The 20,798-nt window shown below is 41.1% G+C and overlaps 1 protein-coding gene across 1 annotated transcript in view; it reads left to right on the forward strand.

The window, feature by feature from the left end:
• CD101 (CD101 molecule) overlaps positions 1-8,783 on the forward strand; it is a 32,366-nt gene extending 23,583 nt beyond the window's left edge. The window contains exons 7-8 of the mRNA XM_060770572.2: positions 5,662-6,018; positions 7,984-8,783. Of these exons, the coding sequence (XP_060626555.2) occupies positions 5,662-6,018; positions 7,984-8,246 (620 nt within the window). The 3' untranslated portion in view covers positions 8,247-8,783. The remainder of the gene's footprint in view (positions 1-5,661; positions 6,019-7,983) is intronic.
• Positions 8,784-20,798: the final 12,015 nt, after the last annotated feature.

The following is a 20,798-nucleotide window of genomic DNA, read 5'->3' on the forward strand; positions in this document are numbered from 1 at the left end:
TTCAATCTGCTAGGTTGGCAGAAGCTGGGCCTAACATTGGGAGCTCACCCCGCTCCCCGTATTCAAACTGCCAATCTTCCAGTCAGCAAGTTCAGCAACTCAGCAGTTTAACCCACTGTCCCACCAGGGGGCCTAATTGTACAACTACCTTTTAAAATTTAACAGTTGCATTTGGCAATTATTGTTGTTACTCTTGACTGAGTAGAACCAATCTATCAATAGTATTTACCTATGTGTTGCTTACCATTCAACAGTTCAGTTGGTTTACTCTAGCCAACAGAAAGCCTATGTTGGGAGAAACGTAGGACCTAAATAAATAAATAGGATGCAATGCCACTTCTGCTGGCACATTTGGCCAGTCTAGATGAGTCCCAAATCAAACAAAATTAGAATTATAGAGTTGGAAGTGGGCTCCTGGGCCATGAGGCCAACTCCCCATTAAATTCAGGAAATCCAGCTAGAGCATATAGCTGTGTAGCCTTTTTTTTTTTTTTTTTTGGAAGACATTCAGACAAAGAGACTCCTTCACATCTCTAGGTAATTGGTTCCATTGTCAAACCGCACTTACTGTCAAGTTCCTACTCATGTTCAATTGAAAGCTACTTTCCTGTAACTTAAAACCGCGAGAACTGATCCTTCCCTCTGGGGCAGCAGAGAACAAACCTGCGCCCTCCTCTCTGTGACAGCCCTTTTGATCTTTAAAGAGAGCAATCATGTCACCCCTTGGTTGTCTCTTCACCAGGCCTACTCTCTTTACTAAACTTTGCAAGGGTGAGAAAAGAGACAGGCTGACTGAGACTAGGGTAGAGGGAAATTAATTAGAGGAATTTGTGAAGACACATCTTTCCTCTTGCACTGTTTTCTGCCTCAAAATACCTCTTTCAAACAACAGCATCTCTCTAATTAATAGTAAAAGTAAAGGTAAAGGTTTTCCCCTGACATTAAGTCCAGTCGTATCTGACTCTGGGGGTTGGTGCTCTTCTCCATTTCTAAGTCGAAGAGCCAGCGTTGTCCGTAGACACCTCCAAGTCATGTGGCTAGCATGACTGCAAGTAGTGCTGTTACCTTCCTGCCAGAGCAGTACCTCTTGATCTACTCACATTTGCATGTTTTCGAACTGCTAGGCTGACAGAAGCTGGGGCTGATAGCGGAAGCTCACACCGCTCCCCGGATTAATAATAAGCAGCAACTAATTGGAAATAACATAGATGTTAGTGATACACCTTTTCCTGATGGTAAGAGTGTTAGAGAGAAAGGAATATGCTGTATGGTGGAGTTTTCTTCTTTGGGTTTTTAAAACAGGCTGGGTGGCCATCTGTCAGGAATAAATTGATTGTGTATTCTTGTATGGCAGGGGGTTGGATTAAATGGCTTCATCTTCTTCCAGGCTGAATTAGTGCTGGTAAAGACGGACTGCCAGGGCCTCCAGCTGGGCCATGTAGACAGGAAGAGAGAACCGCCTGCTGAGTCACATTAAGTCTAGCACTGGGTACATCTGAATCTACATGCATACATACATACATATTCGGGGGCCCTTTCCCAAAATGGGGTGGTTTCTTTTCCAAAGTTCAAACCTTGCTAGATTTATCACACCATGTAGGAGCCTTCCTGGAACATACATGCATGCAAACATACATACATAATTTCACTTATATTTATTTATTTACAGTATTTATATTTATACTCCACCCATCTCACTCCAAAGTCAATTTTCTCCACCTTATTTCCAGCATCTAGGAGCCTGTGCTCAACTCCGGCCACAGGGGGTTCTGTTGCTCTATCTTCCATGCCAAGGAGCTTTCCTCCAATTGATGTCCTTTTAGGGGTGCCTTTTATTACCTCCCCGCTAAAAGCAGTATCTATTTTATCTACTCACATTTTTGCTTTTGACCTGCTAGGTTTGCAGGTGAGCTGGGGCTGATGGTGGGTGCTCACCTCACCCAGGCTTGAACTGGTGACCTTCTGCAGCACAGCTCAAGAGTAACAACAATGGTTTAGCTTGCTTTGCTAAGACCAGCCCCATAAATAGATATTACATTATATGTATGCATGTTGCAAGATTATGTATGGGTTAGGGAAACTGCTGTCTAATGACTAAGGATGGTATTGCAGGCTTTTAAAAAGAGACATTTAAATTGTGGGCTGCTACGATCCATTTATTTGGGTGCCACGTTTCAGATGTCTAAAGCTGGATCTACACTGCCGTATAATCCAGATTATCAAAACAGATGATCCATATGCTTTGAACTGGATTATATGAGTCTGCACTGTCGTATAACCCAGTTCAAAGCAGATAATCTGGATTGTATATGCCAGTGTAAATGGGGCTGACATTTCATGCTTTGGACATGAATGATGGATAAACAGGACAAACACATTATATAACACAAGCATCACAATATCATTATTCTATTCAAATGAAACCTTCCCAGCAAGTGTGTTTGAGGTTTTGTACCACTTGGGAGTCCCAGAACATCATCCTACACTGCTCAATAGCAGATATCTTCAGCATGTTGTTACATTCATTTTTCTTAAAAATAACTTTACAGACTCTATACATAGAAGACTTGCATAATGCATAGTTGATTCCTTAGATGTCAGTTTGTTCATATGCAGCTCAAGAGATAAAAGAAGTGCCAACTCGTTTGCTGTGCAATGTTATTGGCCATCTATCTCTTGGGAAAAAAATCAATGTCCCCATGCTTGTAGGAATTTATACAAAATGAGTCCATTCAGAAGCATGAGTATGCTCATAGGCAACCCAGATTTTCAGACAACCCCCCTGTATATTTGGAGAAAATAAAAATAAAACGAAACTACTTATTCTAGTTACAGTGAGAGTTGAGCTTGGTTAGTGGCAACCAGAAGTCAAAGGATGCTGAGTATTTGCTTGAAAAAAAATAAAAAGCTGGAACGGTAGAGGAGATAGAATTGGCTGCCTCCATTACAACATTTTTTGGTATTCTGGAGAAGGATATTGTTGTTTCTGGACAGTTGCACTCCAGTTAGGGGAATGTGGCTCTTCCTCAGTCTTTTGTTGCAGTTTTAGCATTGGTCTATTAACTATTATCCGTTAAGCTGAATTTTGAGAACACCGGGACTGTGGCACAGCTGGCTGGGAGTCAGCTGCATTGAGACCACTACTGACCGAAAGGTCATGAGTTCAAAGCCAGCCCGGGTCAGAGTGAGCTTCCGGCCAATTTGTGTAGCTTGTTGTCGACCTTTGCAGCCCGAAAAACAGTTGCATCTGTCAAGTAGGAAAATTAGGTACCACTTATGTGGGGACGCTAATTTAACTTATGAGGCCATAAAAAATCTCCAGCAAGCATGCGGGGAATGACAAAGTACTTCATCAGTGTCACAGATGGATGGTGAAGCAACAGCTCCCCTGGTGGCCAGAAAAAGTTGGAATGTTAAATAGGCTCTGACTGTCTGTCTATATGTGTTGTGTGTCTATGACATTGTATGTTTGCCTGTATATGTACATTGTAATCTGCCCTGAGACCCCTGCGGGGTGAGAAGTGTGGAATATAAATACTGTAAATAAATAAATAATAAAAGGCTAATGAAGGGTGTGGTTCCAGCCATGCTAATTTTAAAATGAATTTGCAGGGCATATTTCATAGTGGAGGTCTTTTCAGCATGGTATTTACAGTCAACTTAGCTGGATAGCAATAAATAGTTCTAAATAGTTTTAAACTAGGAGGGTTTTAAAAAAAGTAATTTTAGAAAACAATGCCGGGAATATTCTAATAAATCATTGCCTTTCTTGAAGCAGTATTAGTAATTACTTTGGAGAAGAATACATTTAATCAAAACGGTGTTCCCTGTTCTTTTGTGTGTATAGCATATATGATTAACTAAACAAATGTGGTATGTTTTCACAACTGCCCTGGAGTTTTTGCCCAAAACGAAAGGTGTCTGTGTGAGTGTGTGTAATCTATCAATCTATTGTTGGTTGTTGCTTTATGGCAAACTTATCACAAGACTTTCTGGAGCTGAGAATATGGGATACCTAGTGGGTTTGCTACAGCTGAGTGATATAGTGGTTTAAGTGTTGGTCTCTAGAGTCATTGTCCAACACTTAAATGACTACACCATTCTGCCTCTCATATCAATTTCCTATCAATAATGTAGATGCCTTATATTCAGATAAGAGGCAACCAGTAACTTGGGATCCCATTTGCAAGTAGATCTACTTTCAAACTGCAGTATAAACTGGGTCAAAGACAAACTGGTCTCTCCTTTTAAACCAGTTTCCTGAGGACCCATCCAAATGGGCCCAAAACACAGGACCTTGTCTGGGTTTTTATCAGGGGAGTCCAAACAATGCTCCCAGTAAAAACGAATTAATTTGGAATAACTGACATTAAGTAAAAGTAAAGGTTTCCCCTGATATTAAGTCTAGTTGTGTCCAACTCTGGGGGATGGTGGTCATCTCTATTTCTAAGCCAAAGAGCTGGTGTTGTCCTTGAACACCTCCAAAGTTATGTGGCCAGCTGGACTGCATGGAGCACCATTACCTTCCCGCAGAAGTGGTACCTATTCTACTCACACTTGCATGCTTTCTAACTGCTAGGTTGGCAGAAGCTGGGCCTTATAGCATGAGCTCACCCCACTCCCTGGATTCAAACTGCCAGCTTTTTGGTCAGCAAGTTCAGCAGCTCAGTGGGTTAAACCTGATGTTATTCCAACTTAATTAAATATCCCATTAGATCCGGGCCTTCCTGAAAGGCCCAGGTCTAATGGGGAATTGGGACTGTGGGGACTCACTTCTGGGTAGTCCTGGACTACTTGGGATGATTCCTCATTTGCCATCCCAAACCTTTTGGGCTAATGGAGCCCAAAGGTCCGGGATGGCACCCACCACCTTCCCCCAGCCCCCCATGTACCCCTAATTTTTTTTAAAATGTATTCAGCCGCCATTATGGTCTTCCTCTCACCCTCCTGGCATCAAGAAATGAAGAGGCAGGAGACCGGGGGGACGACGACTTTTTAGGGGTTCTTTTTGGAGGCTTCGTGGTGGCTGCATGCCATCCCAAGAGTAATCAGGATGTCATGTAGCCACCTTCCCCAGGAAAGCCTGGCTTGTGGGAACCACTTTGGCATGGGTTCCACTCCTTCTGGAAGCACCCTGAAACGATCTATGGTTTAAAAGGCACATTTTCTACTCCTGCCTTATTTTTCAATTTTTTAAAGAGTTGCATTGTTGCAATGCAGAAGAGCCATTTCACAGATGTAGCAGCCTTCTAAAAATAATAAAAAAGAAAGAAGAGGGAAATATATACTATTAAATTAAGAAAGCAGAAATATTGTTCAAGATATATAATACTGGAACCTCCCATACAAACGGACTAATGGCCTAACTTCTTTTTCAAAGTAGCAGTTTGTCATGAATAAGCCCCAGGCTATTTCAAACAGGAACTTAAAGTTTTCTCACTGTGTTTGTCTAGACCACTGGAAGGAAGTTAGTTTTTTAGGCAATGACTTCCTTAAAATAACATGCAAACAGGAATAATTGCCATATCAGTGATCCTGTCAATAGTATGGGGTGCCATAGATCATATCTCGAAGACACCTGACAAATAACTTTACTGGAGTGAGCAGTCTTTCAGTTGTGACATATTATTCCCTATAACCTCTTTTCTTGTCTACCACCAGAAACTAAACCACACATTGAAAGAACAAACCACAGCATTACCACCAATGAAAATGAGGAAGAGACCCTGAAATGTATTCTGCAGAGCCCAATACAACCCACCTCCCACTTCCTGGTCAGCTGGTTTAAAATGTCAGAATACTTTACTGTTGCAACTCTGGGGGGAAATAAGAGCAATGGTAGTGTTTGGAATGGTAACATGAATATGGCAAGGAGATTGCAACCTTACAGCCATTCAGTTGGCAACTTTTGCCTGAAACTGCAGGATGTGGAGATGGCGGATGCTGGGTTGCTCTTTTGCCAAGTGGAAGAATGGCGGGCACCCAACAGCAGCACTGTTCCCATCCAGCATGAATCAGGTCAGTCAGGATACAGCAACCTTGTTATGCTTCTTTCGGGTAGTATTCACCCTATTCTTCTAGGTTTATTGCCTTTGGTGGGGAACCATCCAAATTTATACTTGATTTAAAAGTGACCCTGACAATGTCAAGTCAAAATGCACATCTAAAAACCTTTGCCCACAATGAGTTCTGTACAGTAGGTCTAGTTTAAATTGAGGTTACTTGATATGCAGCTATATATTCTTGGCTTCTCCATGAAATAATCCTCCTTCTCTGCATGCTACTTATTGGGGGTGAAAGTGGACCTGGTGGAATATAAGATGGAGCAAGGAACTACTGGTGAATATTCAAGCTAGGCATTGAGAGGCACCAATCACCTGGTAATCATTTTAGATGAATATTTTGGTGAAATATCTGTTAGAGCCAAGCTTACATTGTAACAAGTCCACCTATGGATCAAACCCAATCATATACTCAGTATAGCGGCTTCGATATCAACGCTGCCTCCGGAAAATCCTGCTCCATCAGCGCTGCCTCCGGAAAATCCTGCAAATCTCTTGGGAAGACAAGCGGACAAACGTCAGCGTGCTGGAAGAAGCAAAGACCACCATCATTGAAGCGATGGTCCTCTGCCATCAACTCCGCTGGGCCGGCCACGTTGTCCAGATGCCTGACCACCATCTCCCAAAGCAGTTGCTCTACTCTGAACTTAAGAATGGAAAACGGAACGTTGGTGGACAGGAAAAGAGATTTAAAGATGGCCTCAAAGTCAACCTTAAAATCTCTGGCATAGACACTGAGAACTGGGAAGCCCTGGCCCTTGAGCGCTCCAGCTGGAGGTCAGCTGTGACCAGCAGTGCTGCTGAATTCGAGGAGGCATGAGTGGAGGGTGAAAGAGAGAAACGTGCCAGGTGGAAGGCGTGTCAAGCCAACACCGACCGCCTTCCACCTGGAAACCAATGCCCTCACTGTGGGAGAAGATGCGGGTCAAGAATAGGGCTCCACAGCCACCTACGAACCCACAAGGAAATGCATAATGGAAGACCATCTTACTCGTCCAACGAGGGATCGCCTAAGTAATAGCGGCTTGGAGTCCGCTTTGGGAAAGATAAAGTGGGATAGAAATAAAGATGATGATGAAGATAATAATAATAATAATAATAATAATAATAATAATAATAATAATAATATACATTTGTATTTTGATTCTTTGGCCCTCTTGTCGATGGATGTCCAGAATCAGCAGCATTCACCGTGGTCCTTTTTATCCTGGGAGTCAACCAAGCCTGTATAGACTTCATTTTGGTTTGTTTCTTCATAGTGCCAATGGGTTAGGTACTCTTAGTTCCACTCCTCAGCTGAGACCTCTCTGGCTTGGTTGGACCTGCTGGTAGTTATACTACTGCCAGCACAGCTCTCAGCATCCTTGGAGCAGTTAAGCCCCCCACCATGACAAGGTGACACCCATCGGGGGTCTGACAAAGGCTCTGGCATGAACCAGTCCAGGTGGTTCCAGTGGTAGCCGGCACACTGGGTGCCATGCCAAAAGATCTCAGCCAACAATTGGAAACAATAAACATGGACAAAATCACGATCTGAGCACATAATTTGAAAATACATCACACAGTCCTAGACACTTGGAAAGTGTTCGACTTATGATTTTGTGATACAAAATCCAGCATATATATCTCGTTTGCTGTGACATACTGTGTTTTTGTGTCAGTAAAATAATAATATACAATTATCATCATCATCATCATCATCATCATGTGCTTTTCAAAGTGGTGAAATTCATGCCTTTTCTCAACTGCACATTTTGCATTTAGTGTGCATTGCATTGAGAGGGGTCATCAGAATGCAATCATGAGTTTCTGGTGTTAATTAACTCTTACTGTATTTACATGCTAACTCTATGAGAAGATTTGGTTGCCATAAATGTCTTTTCTTTGTTTTCTTTTCTTTTTTTGTTTTGTTTTTTTGCAGCACCAACCAATTCTTCCCAGATTTGTTCTCCTCGATCTCTGTACCGCTTCCTTTTATTCTACCCTCCAGTCCTGTTCCTTATCTTGGTGGGTGTCTTCCTCATGTTGTACTTCAGAAGAAAACGTGTTCCAAAGGAAAAAGTGGCTTTGGAACAAAACATCATTTCTGGAGAAGAGCTTACTGTGCTGGCACCAAGCCACTTTGAACCCAGTGGTAAGAGTTGTGATAACAACATAGCAGAGAGAATGAATCTTGTCAACTGAAGAACAATGAACTGGATGGACTCTTGAGGAGATAATGTCTGCTGTATGGCAGTAGTTTTGCAGTCCTCCTGGTTGGACTCCAGCCTCCATTGACTCTATTAAGTAGGACTGCTGAGACTTATAATCTAAACATTTGAGGGTCACACATTTCCCACTTGTGCTTTTTTATTCTTGTGGTATGCCTTCAACAAGAGTGAAAAGTAGCTCCCGTTAATGAGTTTTTTTTTTGTCTCTAACCCAGTGGCAGCCATTTCAGGTCTTTCAGGTTGCCACCTCTGTCCTGTTTCACCCCTTTGAATTCAACTAATTACCACCAATTTAAATGTTACTATTTCCTTTTAAAGACAGGTGCTTCACATGCCAATCCTACGCACATTTACTCAGAGGTCAATGTCAATGAGTATTCACAAATGAATACATGCTATCTATAACTTTACAGCCTAAATCTTAAGTCAGAAGCATGTTTTAAAAAGAATTAAAATTGATTTTTCCTATTTTTATATCAGTTGGTAACTTATATAACAATCTGGTATTACATTCAAATGTGTGTGTGTGTGTGGGGGGGGGGGGGTTAATTACAAGTAACGTGTTACCTCAAAGTGCTTAATGTATTCCAGGATATTTCTTTCATGTGTTCACAAGAATTTGAAGTCATGAGAATGAATGTCCCTGAAGACATCCACCTTGAAGGCAAATACCAGGAAGTGGTAATAGTTGGTGCACTGAGAAGTGGGGGAATGAAAGAACTTTGAACAAAGAGGATTAGGTTTTCACATTCTAATTGTCTATTATGTAACCTTCATAGTCCGTTATGCTAGCTTTCTTAGCTTATTTCTTTAGAAGTCTCTGCAGCTGATGGTTTTGTCTTTCACTGACATTAAACTTCTAAAACTTTGGCACTTGATTATGTATACCATCGCCACATATGTGACACAGTCTTACGTTATAGGGAGGAACTTATTACAAGCACTCCTTAAAACCCATCCACAAACATAAGAAAAAATGATCTGTTATCAGAATAAGCATTATTGGTTTGTTTAGGTGTCATTATTAAAGAAGCACATGTCCATCAGACAGTAGGTATTATCAATATGATGTGCAAGAGGTTGATCAGCACTGATGTGCTTAACTTGGCTATGCCTTTCGGCAGTTGCAATGAAAAAGTATTGTGACTCTCACCCCTGAAAAGGCTGTTGTCACTTGCAAAATTCACCCCCACCCTTGATTCAGTCATTGCTTGGGACCAGGCATTGAAAACAAGATGAAAGACTGTGCAATTCAGTCACCAGGCATAATTCATCAAGTACCCAAATCTGCCGGGAATGTCATGAAGCCAAATATAACTATAACATCAAACTACTTGTTGAGCTTTCAGACTTTTCCAAAAGCCCCCATATGTGGGTTTTTTTCTTGTTGAAGTGTTAAAGCTGATGTCAAAAGGAATCAGAAATAACACTGCCAACATCACATTACCCTTGTAGAAGTCTATGGTGCAACCAGAACTGGATTATTATGTAGAGTTCTGGTCACTGCAGTTAAAATAATTTTGTGGACATTGAAAATGTGCAGAAAAGGGCAATCAAAATGACCAAGATCTCGAACAACAATGAGGACAGATAACAATGCTTAATGCTGTTTAGTTTAGGGAAAAGCCATGCAGGGGGACTCATAAGAGATATTTAAAATTATGCATTTGTCGTAAACCAAAAATTCAAGGCTACGGGAACTAAATGGTGGAGAATTCAGGACAGATACATGTATAGAGCAGAATTAAACAGAGCAGATTTAAAGCGTGGGATTTACTGCTGCAAGATGATGGGTACCAATTTGGAGGATTTCAAAAAGGGACTAGATAAATTAATAGATGATAGATCTATCAGTGGCCCCTATTAGAGAGCTTGACTATACAGGTTGAGTATCCCTTCTCTGAAAGTGCTTGGGACCAGAAATCTTTTGGATATACTTAATGATACATCTTAGAGATGGGACCCAAGTCACTTCTGATATCAGAGAGCATCTGAATCTGTTGCTGGAGAATCTAAGATGGAGGATGCAGTTGCATTCATGTTTTGTTAGACAGCCTTCCCTCTATCACCATTGGTTCTACTGGAAATGGCATGTCTCCGTTTTCTCTGACCCAGATATCCAACATTAGATAAAATGTTGAAGAACTGAGAAAAATAGTTATGTGAGGTGTTAAAGGAGCTTTTAACCCTAAATTGAAAAATCAGAAATATAGAAAGAAATAGTTTGTGTGGCATCAAAGCTTTGGGAGAGGTGCTGGTGAAATCATTGAGTAGCAAAAGACGGATTTTCCTCTTCTTTCTGGTTGAAGTCTCAGCCATCCTAATTAAAAACAAAAAACAAAACACATGAAGAGGTTAAAAAAAGATGGAGAGAAAGTACTATATTTGTGTTCTCTCTTACTATAAAGCCTCTATGCAATTTGACCTTTTTCTGCAGCCCTTTTTGGTTCTGTTTTTCCATGGTTGATAAGAAATTGCCTCACTTCCCATTGTGTATCAGTCCCTTTGAGCAACTATTACTTTGCATTGTCAAAGACTTTCATGGCTGGAATCACTGGGTTGTTGTGAGTTTTTTGGGCTGTATGGCCATGTTTCAGAAGCATTCTCTCCTGATGTTTCACCTGCATCTATGGCAGGCATCTTAGTTTCCAACAGACCTCTTAACCTCTGAGGATGCTTGCCATAGATGCAGGTGAAATGTCAGGAAAGAATGCTTCTGGAACATGTCTATACAGCCCGGAAAACGCACAACAACCCAACTATTACTCTGGAAGCTCTGCTATATAATAATGTACTGCCAGTCCTCTATAAGATATAGATGTTATGAAACAATCCAATTCTAACTCCTGCTTACATAAGTGCACTTACAAAAAGCATAACTAGCACACCCTTTCAGAGGGCTGTCTTTTGTAGCTTCAAATGGAGAAACCAAACTCTATTGCCTTTGTTTAATTGTCTTTGTTCCCACTTTTAAAACAATGGGGGAGGCAGAACCTCCCATTCCATCCACTGACACTTCCCATAACATTCAAACCAGAATGTTGATGCTGGCATTACAATATTCTCACTTCATTTCCCCTGTAAGCTGTCTTACCATGTTGGCCTGATGAAAATGCCTGCAAAGCTTCGAAAGCCAGTGTGATGTATTTTACATCTTTTGGTAAGCATGACAGAGGTATTCCCATAAGATAGGTTTTAGATCTCCCTGGGTTTGTTCTTGTTTTATGGCCAATACAGCTGCCTTTGCAAGATATTCAATGGCTCACAATTGCTTCCTTTTAACAACATGCACTATCAGAGGTTGGAAATGTTATTTCTTCTTCTTCTTTTAACTACATGGCTGGCAGAGAGATTCTTGGAGTTGTGGTCCAAAAAGGTAAGCTGCATTATCAAGACATCTCACTCTGCCTATCAATGGCCTCTGTAAAAATTGGGACAATTTTGCCTGACAGCTCTGGGTTATGTGGAAGACAAGAGCTGAAAGGATCACTGGAACAGAAATTCAAAATGCCTCCAGTCAAAGGGGATTCCAGCAGGTCAGCAGCAAAAGCTGCCAGCCAGGCTGACAAGACTGGCACTGTATTGGAGCAGATAAAGAAGAAGAAAGGGGAAAACAAGGCGAGCCGCAGTCTCTGGGGCTGTCAATCCAGCATGAAAATTCACAGTCGGGGGGGGGGGGGGGGAGCGTTTCCGTTATTTTGTTTAAAAGCACAAGGGAATGCATGGATCATAACAAGAGCAGGATGGAAAGAGCCCCAAAGGGGTTTTGAGGGGGGAGGTGGTGTTGCTGCTTTTGTGTCCCTCTGACGGAGGGAGGTTTTTAAACCAGTGTATGGAGCACTGTCCAATTTGGAGGAGAAGGGCCATGACCAATCGGTGTTAAATGTGGCAATAATGTGTCAGGCGGAGGCCACAGGATAAAAGAGAGCGCCCGCCTGAACTGTAGCAGATTTCATTCTCTTGGTAATGAGTGAGACGCAGAGTGGCAACGAAATTGAAGGGAAATGCCATGAGATTCTAATTTCTCTTTGCGCTGTTGCTGCCACAGCTTTGATCTAGAGCAAGGGCCTATTTTAAATTGCAAACGGATACAAGTAAGATAGCATCTAGCCACTGGCTTATGGGCTTAATGAAGTGGGGCATACACTTGAGTCAGATAATGTGTCAAGAGGCTGGAATTCAGAGACAGAATTACTGAAGGTCTAAAGGGGTAAGTAAGGGAGGTGTTCTGGACACAGGGGAAGCCTTGCAGGTTATTTCTCATCAAAGTTAGCAAAGAAATAGTGGTCCTAATAGAACATTTACTGGCCTCTTCTTGGCATATCGTAAGTTAAAATCAAACCAAAAGATTTGCATAAAGATAATGGATTATTTTATTAAAATTCACTAGATTAGATAGTGAGTGACATATACACATGCTACTCATGAAACACAAAGTATTGCTAACATGAGAAAAAAATATGTATCACACAATGTGATCAATAGGAAGAGACAACAACTTCAAGATTTATGTTAGGAATAGTTCTCAGAATTTCAGGCCTCTCTAACAATTTGCCAAATGGATTCTCCACACTCTTTCTTGTATTTGACAGCCTTCATGGTAAACAAGGAAACCCGCCAAGTCACATCATGGTTTGTGGCTTGCAGCAAAAAACGAACATAAAAGACCAGTTTCTGCTTTGTATCTGCATTTCTTTAGAAAGGTGTCCAAAAAAATATCATCTGTTGTCAGTTTTAAGCAAGGTAAGTGCCTAGATTTCAGGGGCTCAACAACAAGACATTCAGTTGTTTTCCTGGAAGAATGTCCTTTGGGAAAACTCTCCTGAAATGACTGGGGTGATGCAAAAAAATATCTGATATAGCTAAGATGTTGGGTTTGTGTGGAAGGTACTTAGTATTAGTCTGATGATCTTAACTGGGAAGAGGGAAATAATTAAGGAAATAATTTCCTAAGGGAGGAAATAAACTATAGTGATTTATAAATGCTTTTCTGCTAAAAAGAAAGAAGAGGGATTTCAGGTGTCGTTGCATCTTTGTAGACCAGTGGTTCCCAACCTTCATTCTCATGACTGCAACCAGGGACCACTTGACCAGAGACCACCACTCTCCAGCATTAGTACTAAAAGGGTTACAAATCATTTTTTGGTCAACTTTAAATTTGGTTTGGGATGCTGATTCTGAAATTTTCATTTGATAGACCACATCAGCTCTGGTTTCTCATACAGAACATATGCCATGGTCAGCAACAGGAAAGAAGTAGCAGGCAGTATGAAAGGAATAAAATAAATAAAGGGGAAGACGGCTCGCGGACCAGATTTTCATCCTCACAGCCCACTGGTGGTCCACGACCCTCAGGTTAAGACCCACTGTTCTCGACTGTTCAACATAAATTTTAGGCTCCTGTCCAGCAATGTGTTATATGGGACTACAAGTTTGTAAATAAGATTGAGGGTAATAGGGCATCCTAATTTCAGGAAGGAAATTGATGGCCAATTCTCTTTCCAGAGTTGCCAACTCTTTCTTATACACACATGCTTTGGATTGATGATTTGGATAGACAACTAGGAGGCCAGGTAGAGCATCCCAGATTTGGTCAGAAGTTCTCCAGTAATCTTTTATTTAGAACTTCTTATTCTATGGCAGGCCCCTCTGGTGGCACAGCGGGCTAAATCACTGAGCTGCTAAACTTGCTAACTGAAAGGTTGGCTGTTCGAAACCAGGGAGCAGAGTAAGCTCCTGCTGGAAGGTACTTAGTTGGGCCCAGCTTCTGACATTCTAGCAGTTTGAAAACATGCAAATGTGAGTAGATCAATAGATAATGCTTCTGCAGAAAGGTAATGGTGCCCCATGCAGTCATGCTGGCCACATGACATTGGAGGTGTCTATGGCCAACGCCAGCTCTTCAGCTTAGAAATGGAGGTGGACACCACCTCCCAGAGTCAGACACGACTAGACTTAATGTTAGGGGAAAGGTTTACCTTCATTTTTTAATTCTATGGTAGCTATCTAAAAAAGGAACAGAAAAGAAAAATCCTATCTACCTTCTTGCTTAACAGAGAGAATTATATCAAAGTATTTAAGAGTAGCCTTTATCTGTTGTGAAATAAATGCAGTTTTAGCTTCAGGTTTAAATTTTCCAAGTGCTCCGTGCTTGCCATACACTTTGTTAAAAGAAAGACCTACATTTGCTTGAGTTCTCTGATTGCTGACCAATTTGCTCCTTGGATCATTGTGGTGATAATTTCTCCTTTGCTGCTCTACAAATGCATTAGCCTTAGATATTTCAATCTGAGAACATTGGATGCTAATAGCCTCTTCTCATTAATAGTGAGCATAGTCTGGTAAGTATAGTCACTAGATGGCTGGGTACTTTATTGTTGTGTTAATTAACTCTTATTCTATTTACATGCAGATTTAAATTTACATGGGGTATTTTATTTCGCAGATGAATGCAGTAGTGATTATCAGATAATTAACTAGAAAACTGATAGAGTAAGAGGATGTAAGGTTGGTTCCTAAAGGCCTCCTTGTGACTTCAGCTTTTTACAGCCCACCAACATTTAAGGATCGAATCGGTTTTAAAAAATATCATGCTTCTTAATTGCTTTTATTATATCTCTGTGCTTCTAAATAATTGCTTTTGTTGGAGCAGCTTATGGCTGTTTTATGTTGGCCTTTTTTATTAGTCTCTTTTGGATTGTTTATACTCAGCCGAAATATTTGGACAGATTATTAAGTTTGATGCAGAGGTTTATTTCAACCTTCTTCAGCTGCTGAATTTTGCATCAGAGCTAAATAGGGTAGCCGATTACACATTGCTGAAAAGAAAAAAATGCTGCATAAAAAGAGGAGAGAGAGCATACATTTGCATAGATTAATTGATATGTAGAGATGGACATTTTGGAAAATATGGTTATAATTTTAAAGCCAGGATGATGGCATGGTGTGAATATTAGATTAAGACTCTAGGATACCAGGGTCTGAATCCCCACTTGGCTCTGGGAGACCTTGAGCAGATCATTTTCTCCCATCCTAAAGGTAGGACAATGGCAAACCTTCTCCAATTCAGAAAGCATCTACACTGTAAAATTAATGGAGCCTGACACCATTTTAACTGCAATAATGCAATGCTTTGGAATTATGGGAGTTGTTGTTTTACAATATCTTTAGCCTTCTGCGCCAAAATGGGCTGATGCCTCACCAAACTACAACTTCCAGGACTCCATAGCCCTGAGCCATGGCTGTTAAAGTGGTGTAAAACTCCATTAATTCTACAATGTAGATGCATCCTAACACCCCATCTACACTGACCATTTAATGCAGTTTCAAATTGGTATTGAAGAAAGAAGTTTCACTAAGCAGATGATTACATAGGAAATCCTGGAACCAGTCTGGGGCCCAGATTGTTAGGATGTAGTGATTAAGCTAGGGCCATAATTAGAAAGTCCATGCCTGGCAAGCGTATGCTAAACCAGATAGGCCAGGACAGAAAAGCAACTCACCATATGAAGACAAGCCATAGAGGTTAATTACGATTTGGCCAAAAAGGATGTAAGTACAACAGTTTGCTTAAAAAATGTACAATATAGACATACAGAGAAAACATGACATCTTACACAGTTTGACAGTTACTTAAAACTCCCACTCTCTCCCCTGATTGGTCTGGAGGGGGCTGGTCTGGATTCGCTACTATAAAAATCTCCATTAGGAGGGATGATTGTACCTGTCCTCACCTTCCAAAACACAGTGATCAGGAGCAGCCATCCTACACAACAAAGCTATTGCCACTCAGTTCTGGTTTTGCCACTGGATGATGGGTGAAGTTGTGATGGGCAGAGAAAGCTGTGACTGAAATCTGGGTTTGGGAGGTGAGGGAGTTCAGAAACCTTTGTCCCTCTTAATGGAACTTTACGGTACCTCATTCTCTTCCAAGATCTCTTAATAATTAAAGTTATAGGAGACCCTATCTTTAATCTAAGATGAGATGATCAATCTGCTGCCTAGCTTCTGACTTATGGTAGAGATTATCAAAAACTTTTCTTTCACTTCTTAGATTTTTTTAAAATGTGTAAACTGGATTTGGAACTTCAAACATAGAACTTCCTTCACAGAACCCTTCAAATAGAACCCTGTTCTTTGTACACTATGATGCATGGCTACCAAAGGAATAGGGCAAGCCATTTTGCTACTTGAAAACAACTGCATTTATATAAATAAATGAATGAATGAATGAATGAATAAATAAATAAATAAATAAATAAAAGAGAAAGATAGAAAAAGTTTAATTGCACCTCCACAAAGTGTTAGGGAAGTGAGGGAGATGCACCTCTAGAAACTGGGTATTTGTGGTTTGGTGTAATACCAAGAATTCTCTGCTAGAGAGCTGCAGTGCTGTAGCTTAAGGCTGAATCTAGAGAATTCTTAATATGTTGTTGAAGGCTTTCATGGCCAGAATCACTGGGTTGCTGTGAGTTTTTTAAGGCTGTATGGCCATGATCCAATGGCATTCTCTCCTGACATTTCCACACAACTACAAACTCATATTGGGCTCACTACACACTGCATTAAGGATGCAGCCCACTTCATAGAAAAAAGCAGCAATCTCAAACTCAATGCCAATGACAAACTGATCAGCTTTGATGTGGCGTCTCTATTCATTAAGGTCCCTATAGCAGACATTGCACTCATCAACCAGAATTTCCCATATTACATCACAGCCCTGTTTCAACATTGCCTCACTACAAGCTACTTCTAGTGGGATGATGAATTCTATGAACAGAAAGATGGAGTAGCCATGGGGAGCTCTCTTGCCCTGGTCATAGCAAATTTATATATGGAACACTTTGAGAAACAAGTCCTGGAAAAAGCAACAAAAAAGCCCACTATATGGTTCCAATATGTGGATGAGACCATCACCATTTGGAGCCATGGAGAAAAAGAACTAAACAAGTTTCTGGACCCATATCAACAACATCCACCCAAACATCCAATTAACCATAGAAAAAGAAAATGAAGGAAACTGCCATTTCTAGATGTCCTAGCCATCATCAAACCCAATCAACAGTTGGGTCACACAGTTTACGGAAAATCAACACACATGGATAGATACCTACATAAAAACCCCAACCATCACCCAGATCAAAAAAGAAGTGCAATTAAAGCAGTGACACATTGTGCAGCTAGAACCTGCAAACCCCACCTCCTCCAAGACAAACGGAACCTCCAAAACTGGGCTCAACAGGCCAATGGATACTCCACTACAGTCATTAGAAGAGCTGCAAAACCAAGAATAAGCCACAAGAGTAAAGACAAAGATCCACCTAGAGGAAAAAAAATATTCTTACCATACATCAAGGGAATCACTGACTGCATAGGGAAACTGATGAAGAAACACAACCTCCAAACAATCTACATACTCACCAAGAAAATTCAACAAATGCTACATTCAGCAAAGGATAAGATGAGTTTACCATATACCATGCAAGTGTGGACAAGTCTACATAGAGACCACCAAATACTGCACCCAAACATGAATCAAAGGCACTGCAGACTAATTCAACCAGAGAAGTCAGCAATAGTAGAATGCTTGATAAACCAACCTGGACATACATACATACAGAATATTATTTGAGAACACATGAATGCTGGACCACTCTGACAACCATCATATCAGACTACAGAGAAGCCATTGAAATCCACGAGCATGTAGACAATTTCAATAGATAGGAGGAAACCATGATCAAAATGATCAAAAACACCAGAACCAAGACAATAAATAAAGAACATCACCCAGAAATGTGAATTCCAGGCAGCAAATAAGTGCGAGTTAACACCTCACAAAGGATGCCACCCAGGCAACAACAATCAGGCTTTACAGCTGCAAGGCTACTCAATGCTAATTAAGCTGGCTAATTGCAACATTCACAATTGCTTCAAACAAACAAGAGTTCTTTCTCCCACCCTTGACATTATTTATACACACACACACACCGCACTTGCCTCATTCCCACAGACTTCTGAACAAACCTCTGACGATGCCTACCATAGATGCAGGTGAAACATCAGGAGAGAACGCTACTGGAACATCGTCATATAGCACAAAAAGCTCACAGCAACCCGGAATTCTTAGTACTTTACCAAACCACAAATCCCAGGCTTCCATAGGATGGGGCCATGATATTTAAAATGGGATCAAATTGTGTAGTATAGACACATTCTAGAGCAGCAATGAGCAATTGCAGTTGGTTTAGTAGCAATTTTATTACTCCTGGGGCAGCATGGAAACTAAATTCCTGGTTATGAAAAAGGAATGTTGTCTTAAACAGTTGAGGAGGGTCCTTCAATCTATTTGAAAGATGAACCTTCCCTTCTGCCCACGCCTACTCTAAATTGTGACCTTATGTGTAAAACAGGATTATCTTTCTCTGAAAGCACTATCATTAAGGGCAACGGTTCCATAAATAATTTTCTGTTTTTTTCTGTTCTGAGAGACTTCTTATACTTAAAAAGGTAGGGGCATGTTTTGGTGCTCAGTTCAGATTTAATTGAAACATATATGTGTTCCTTAGCTTTAAACCTGTTATTCCTCCTTCCCAGTAGTTATTGCTACCATCTGTTTCCTTTTGTGGTTTTGACATTTTTGATATTTGTCCACATATTCCTTCCTTCCATCATCCCCTCCTTAAAGCTAAATCTTCCTGTTCTTTTCCTGATGTTTTGTCATTAAGACCCTTTATCATCTTCAGAGCATACCAGTCCCCACTCTCTTTTTGCTTGTCAACATCCTACTTTGTATCCAGGACCAAATACATAACACTAGACAAGGTGTTATCAATGTACCGAGCACAAACGTGGCTTCATAAATATTGGATATAGAGCTTGTTTTTAATGCAGTCAAAGCTGGCATTGACCTAATTCTTTTGTGGTGCTCATTCATTTCATATGCTCTCAATCCTCCATGTGGCCCGGTGGAGGAAAGAATGTCTGTGCTGGTGTTATGGTTAGGACAAAGGATGCTTTGGAAGACCTGGAGAAAAAGTACTTTTTAGGCCACAGCTCCCAGAACCCCCTAAACACCACGAGGCGTATGGATTCCGGAAACTGTAGCCTAGAAAGCCATTTTCCAAGCTCTGCATATTTACCTAGGCATGACAACACATTTCCTAAGGCTTCCTACTTATGAACCTTGGATATGAATGAGCTAATTTAACAGTGACATGCCTGTCATTTCCTGTCCCAACCCACTGAATAGTGGGTTGGGACTCTGGTCTCTAGAGTTGCAGCTTGACTTTATAATACCTGGATTCCAGAAGGATGCTAACCTAATTGAAATATTTTAATTTAAAGAATTCTAAACAAATTAAACCATTTGAAGACAGATGGCTGGCATCTTGTTTCATAGTTGTGTGAATGTGCCTTCTATTCACTAAACATACTTTAGGAGGGTCTCCCCGGTAAGAGAGATCCCTAGGACCGCACCAAAGAGGGCCCGCTACTTTGGCGAGGACAGAGAAGACGAATTCCAGCGATATTAAAATAATAAAAATAATAAAAATAATGATTTTCTCACCAAAGCGAAAGAAGCGGCGATCGAGGCTTTTTTTGGAGCGATTCAGCTGAAGTGGATGCAATTGTAGTGATAGCTCACATACAAGCATGCCGTTACAAAGTTTGGAAGCATTTTTATAGTAAAAACATGTACAGAGATTTCAAAATTCCCACCCTCCCTTCCCCGCCTGGCTTGATGGTGATTGGCTGGTGGCAGAACAGCTGGGAGGAGGCTTGGTGGCCCGCCCCCAGCCTGGGCCAATCACGAGGCTTCCCCGCTTCAGGGGAGCCTATCAGGAAGCTTTCCCTGCTTCAGGGAATTGACGAATCAGGGAAGGAGACGGGACGATCAGAGGCAATGGGGGATGAAAGGATTATGACATTACTGAAACCTATGTGTCCCTGCGTCCGGAAATTCGGCCAGCTGGGGGATTGGCTTATTGTCTTGATAATGAGAAGGTGATTGATTTAAGATGAGTTTTCTTGTCCCTGATCTGATAAGATGTGTTTGTGATGTGTCTTGGGTGAGGCAAAACGGAGCTGGGCAAAGGACGCCCCTGTGGGCAGTCTTGCCCTCATTGTTTCTATCAATCAAAACTGACCGGAGGAGATACCTATCTATCAGCCTAACTCTGAAAATAAACAGGAATTTCCTTTGCTATTGTCCATGCAAGAGTTTGTGTAAATGTTTGTCTTTGTGAGGGCAAACAACCCTCTTCGGGCAGCTGGTACCTTCCTGGTTGCCGCTCCAAGGTTGGGCAAGGGGCCAAGAATGGGGCAAAGCAAAAGGGGCAAAGGATAATTCATAGAAAGATATACATTCATACAATTCATAGGCATTACATTGCAATAAACCCTGTCCCTACCCTACATTCCAAATATTTAATAAAAAATTGATTTCATAAGGAAACTTTTGAGTCCAGAGTCTTTGAAGAAAGTTCATGGGGGAAATGGTGCTTTCTGAAGTCCAAGACATGTA

Source organism: Anolis sagrei, chromosome 3 (genome assembly GCF_037176765.1).
Source record: "Anolis sagrei isolate rAnoSag1 chromosome 3, rAnoSag1.mat, whole genome shotgun sequence".
NCBI classification, from domain to species: Eukaryota; Metazoa; Chordata; class Lepidosauria; order Squamata; family Dactyloidae; genus Anolis; species Anolis sagrei.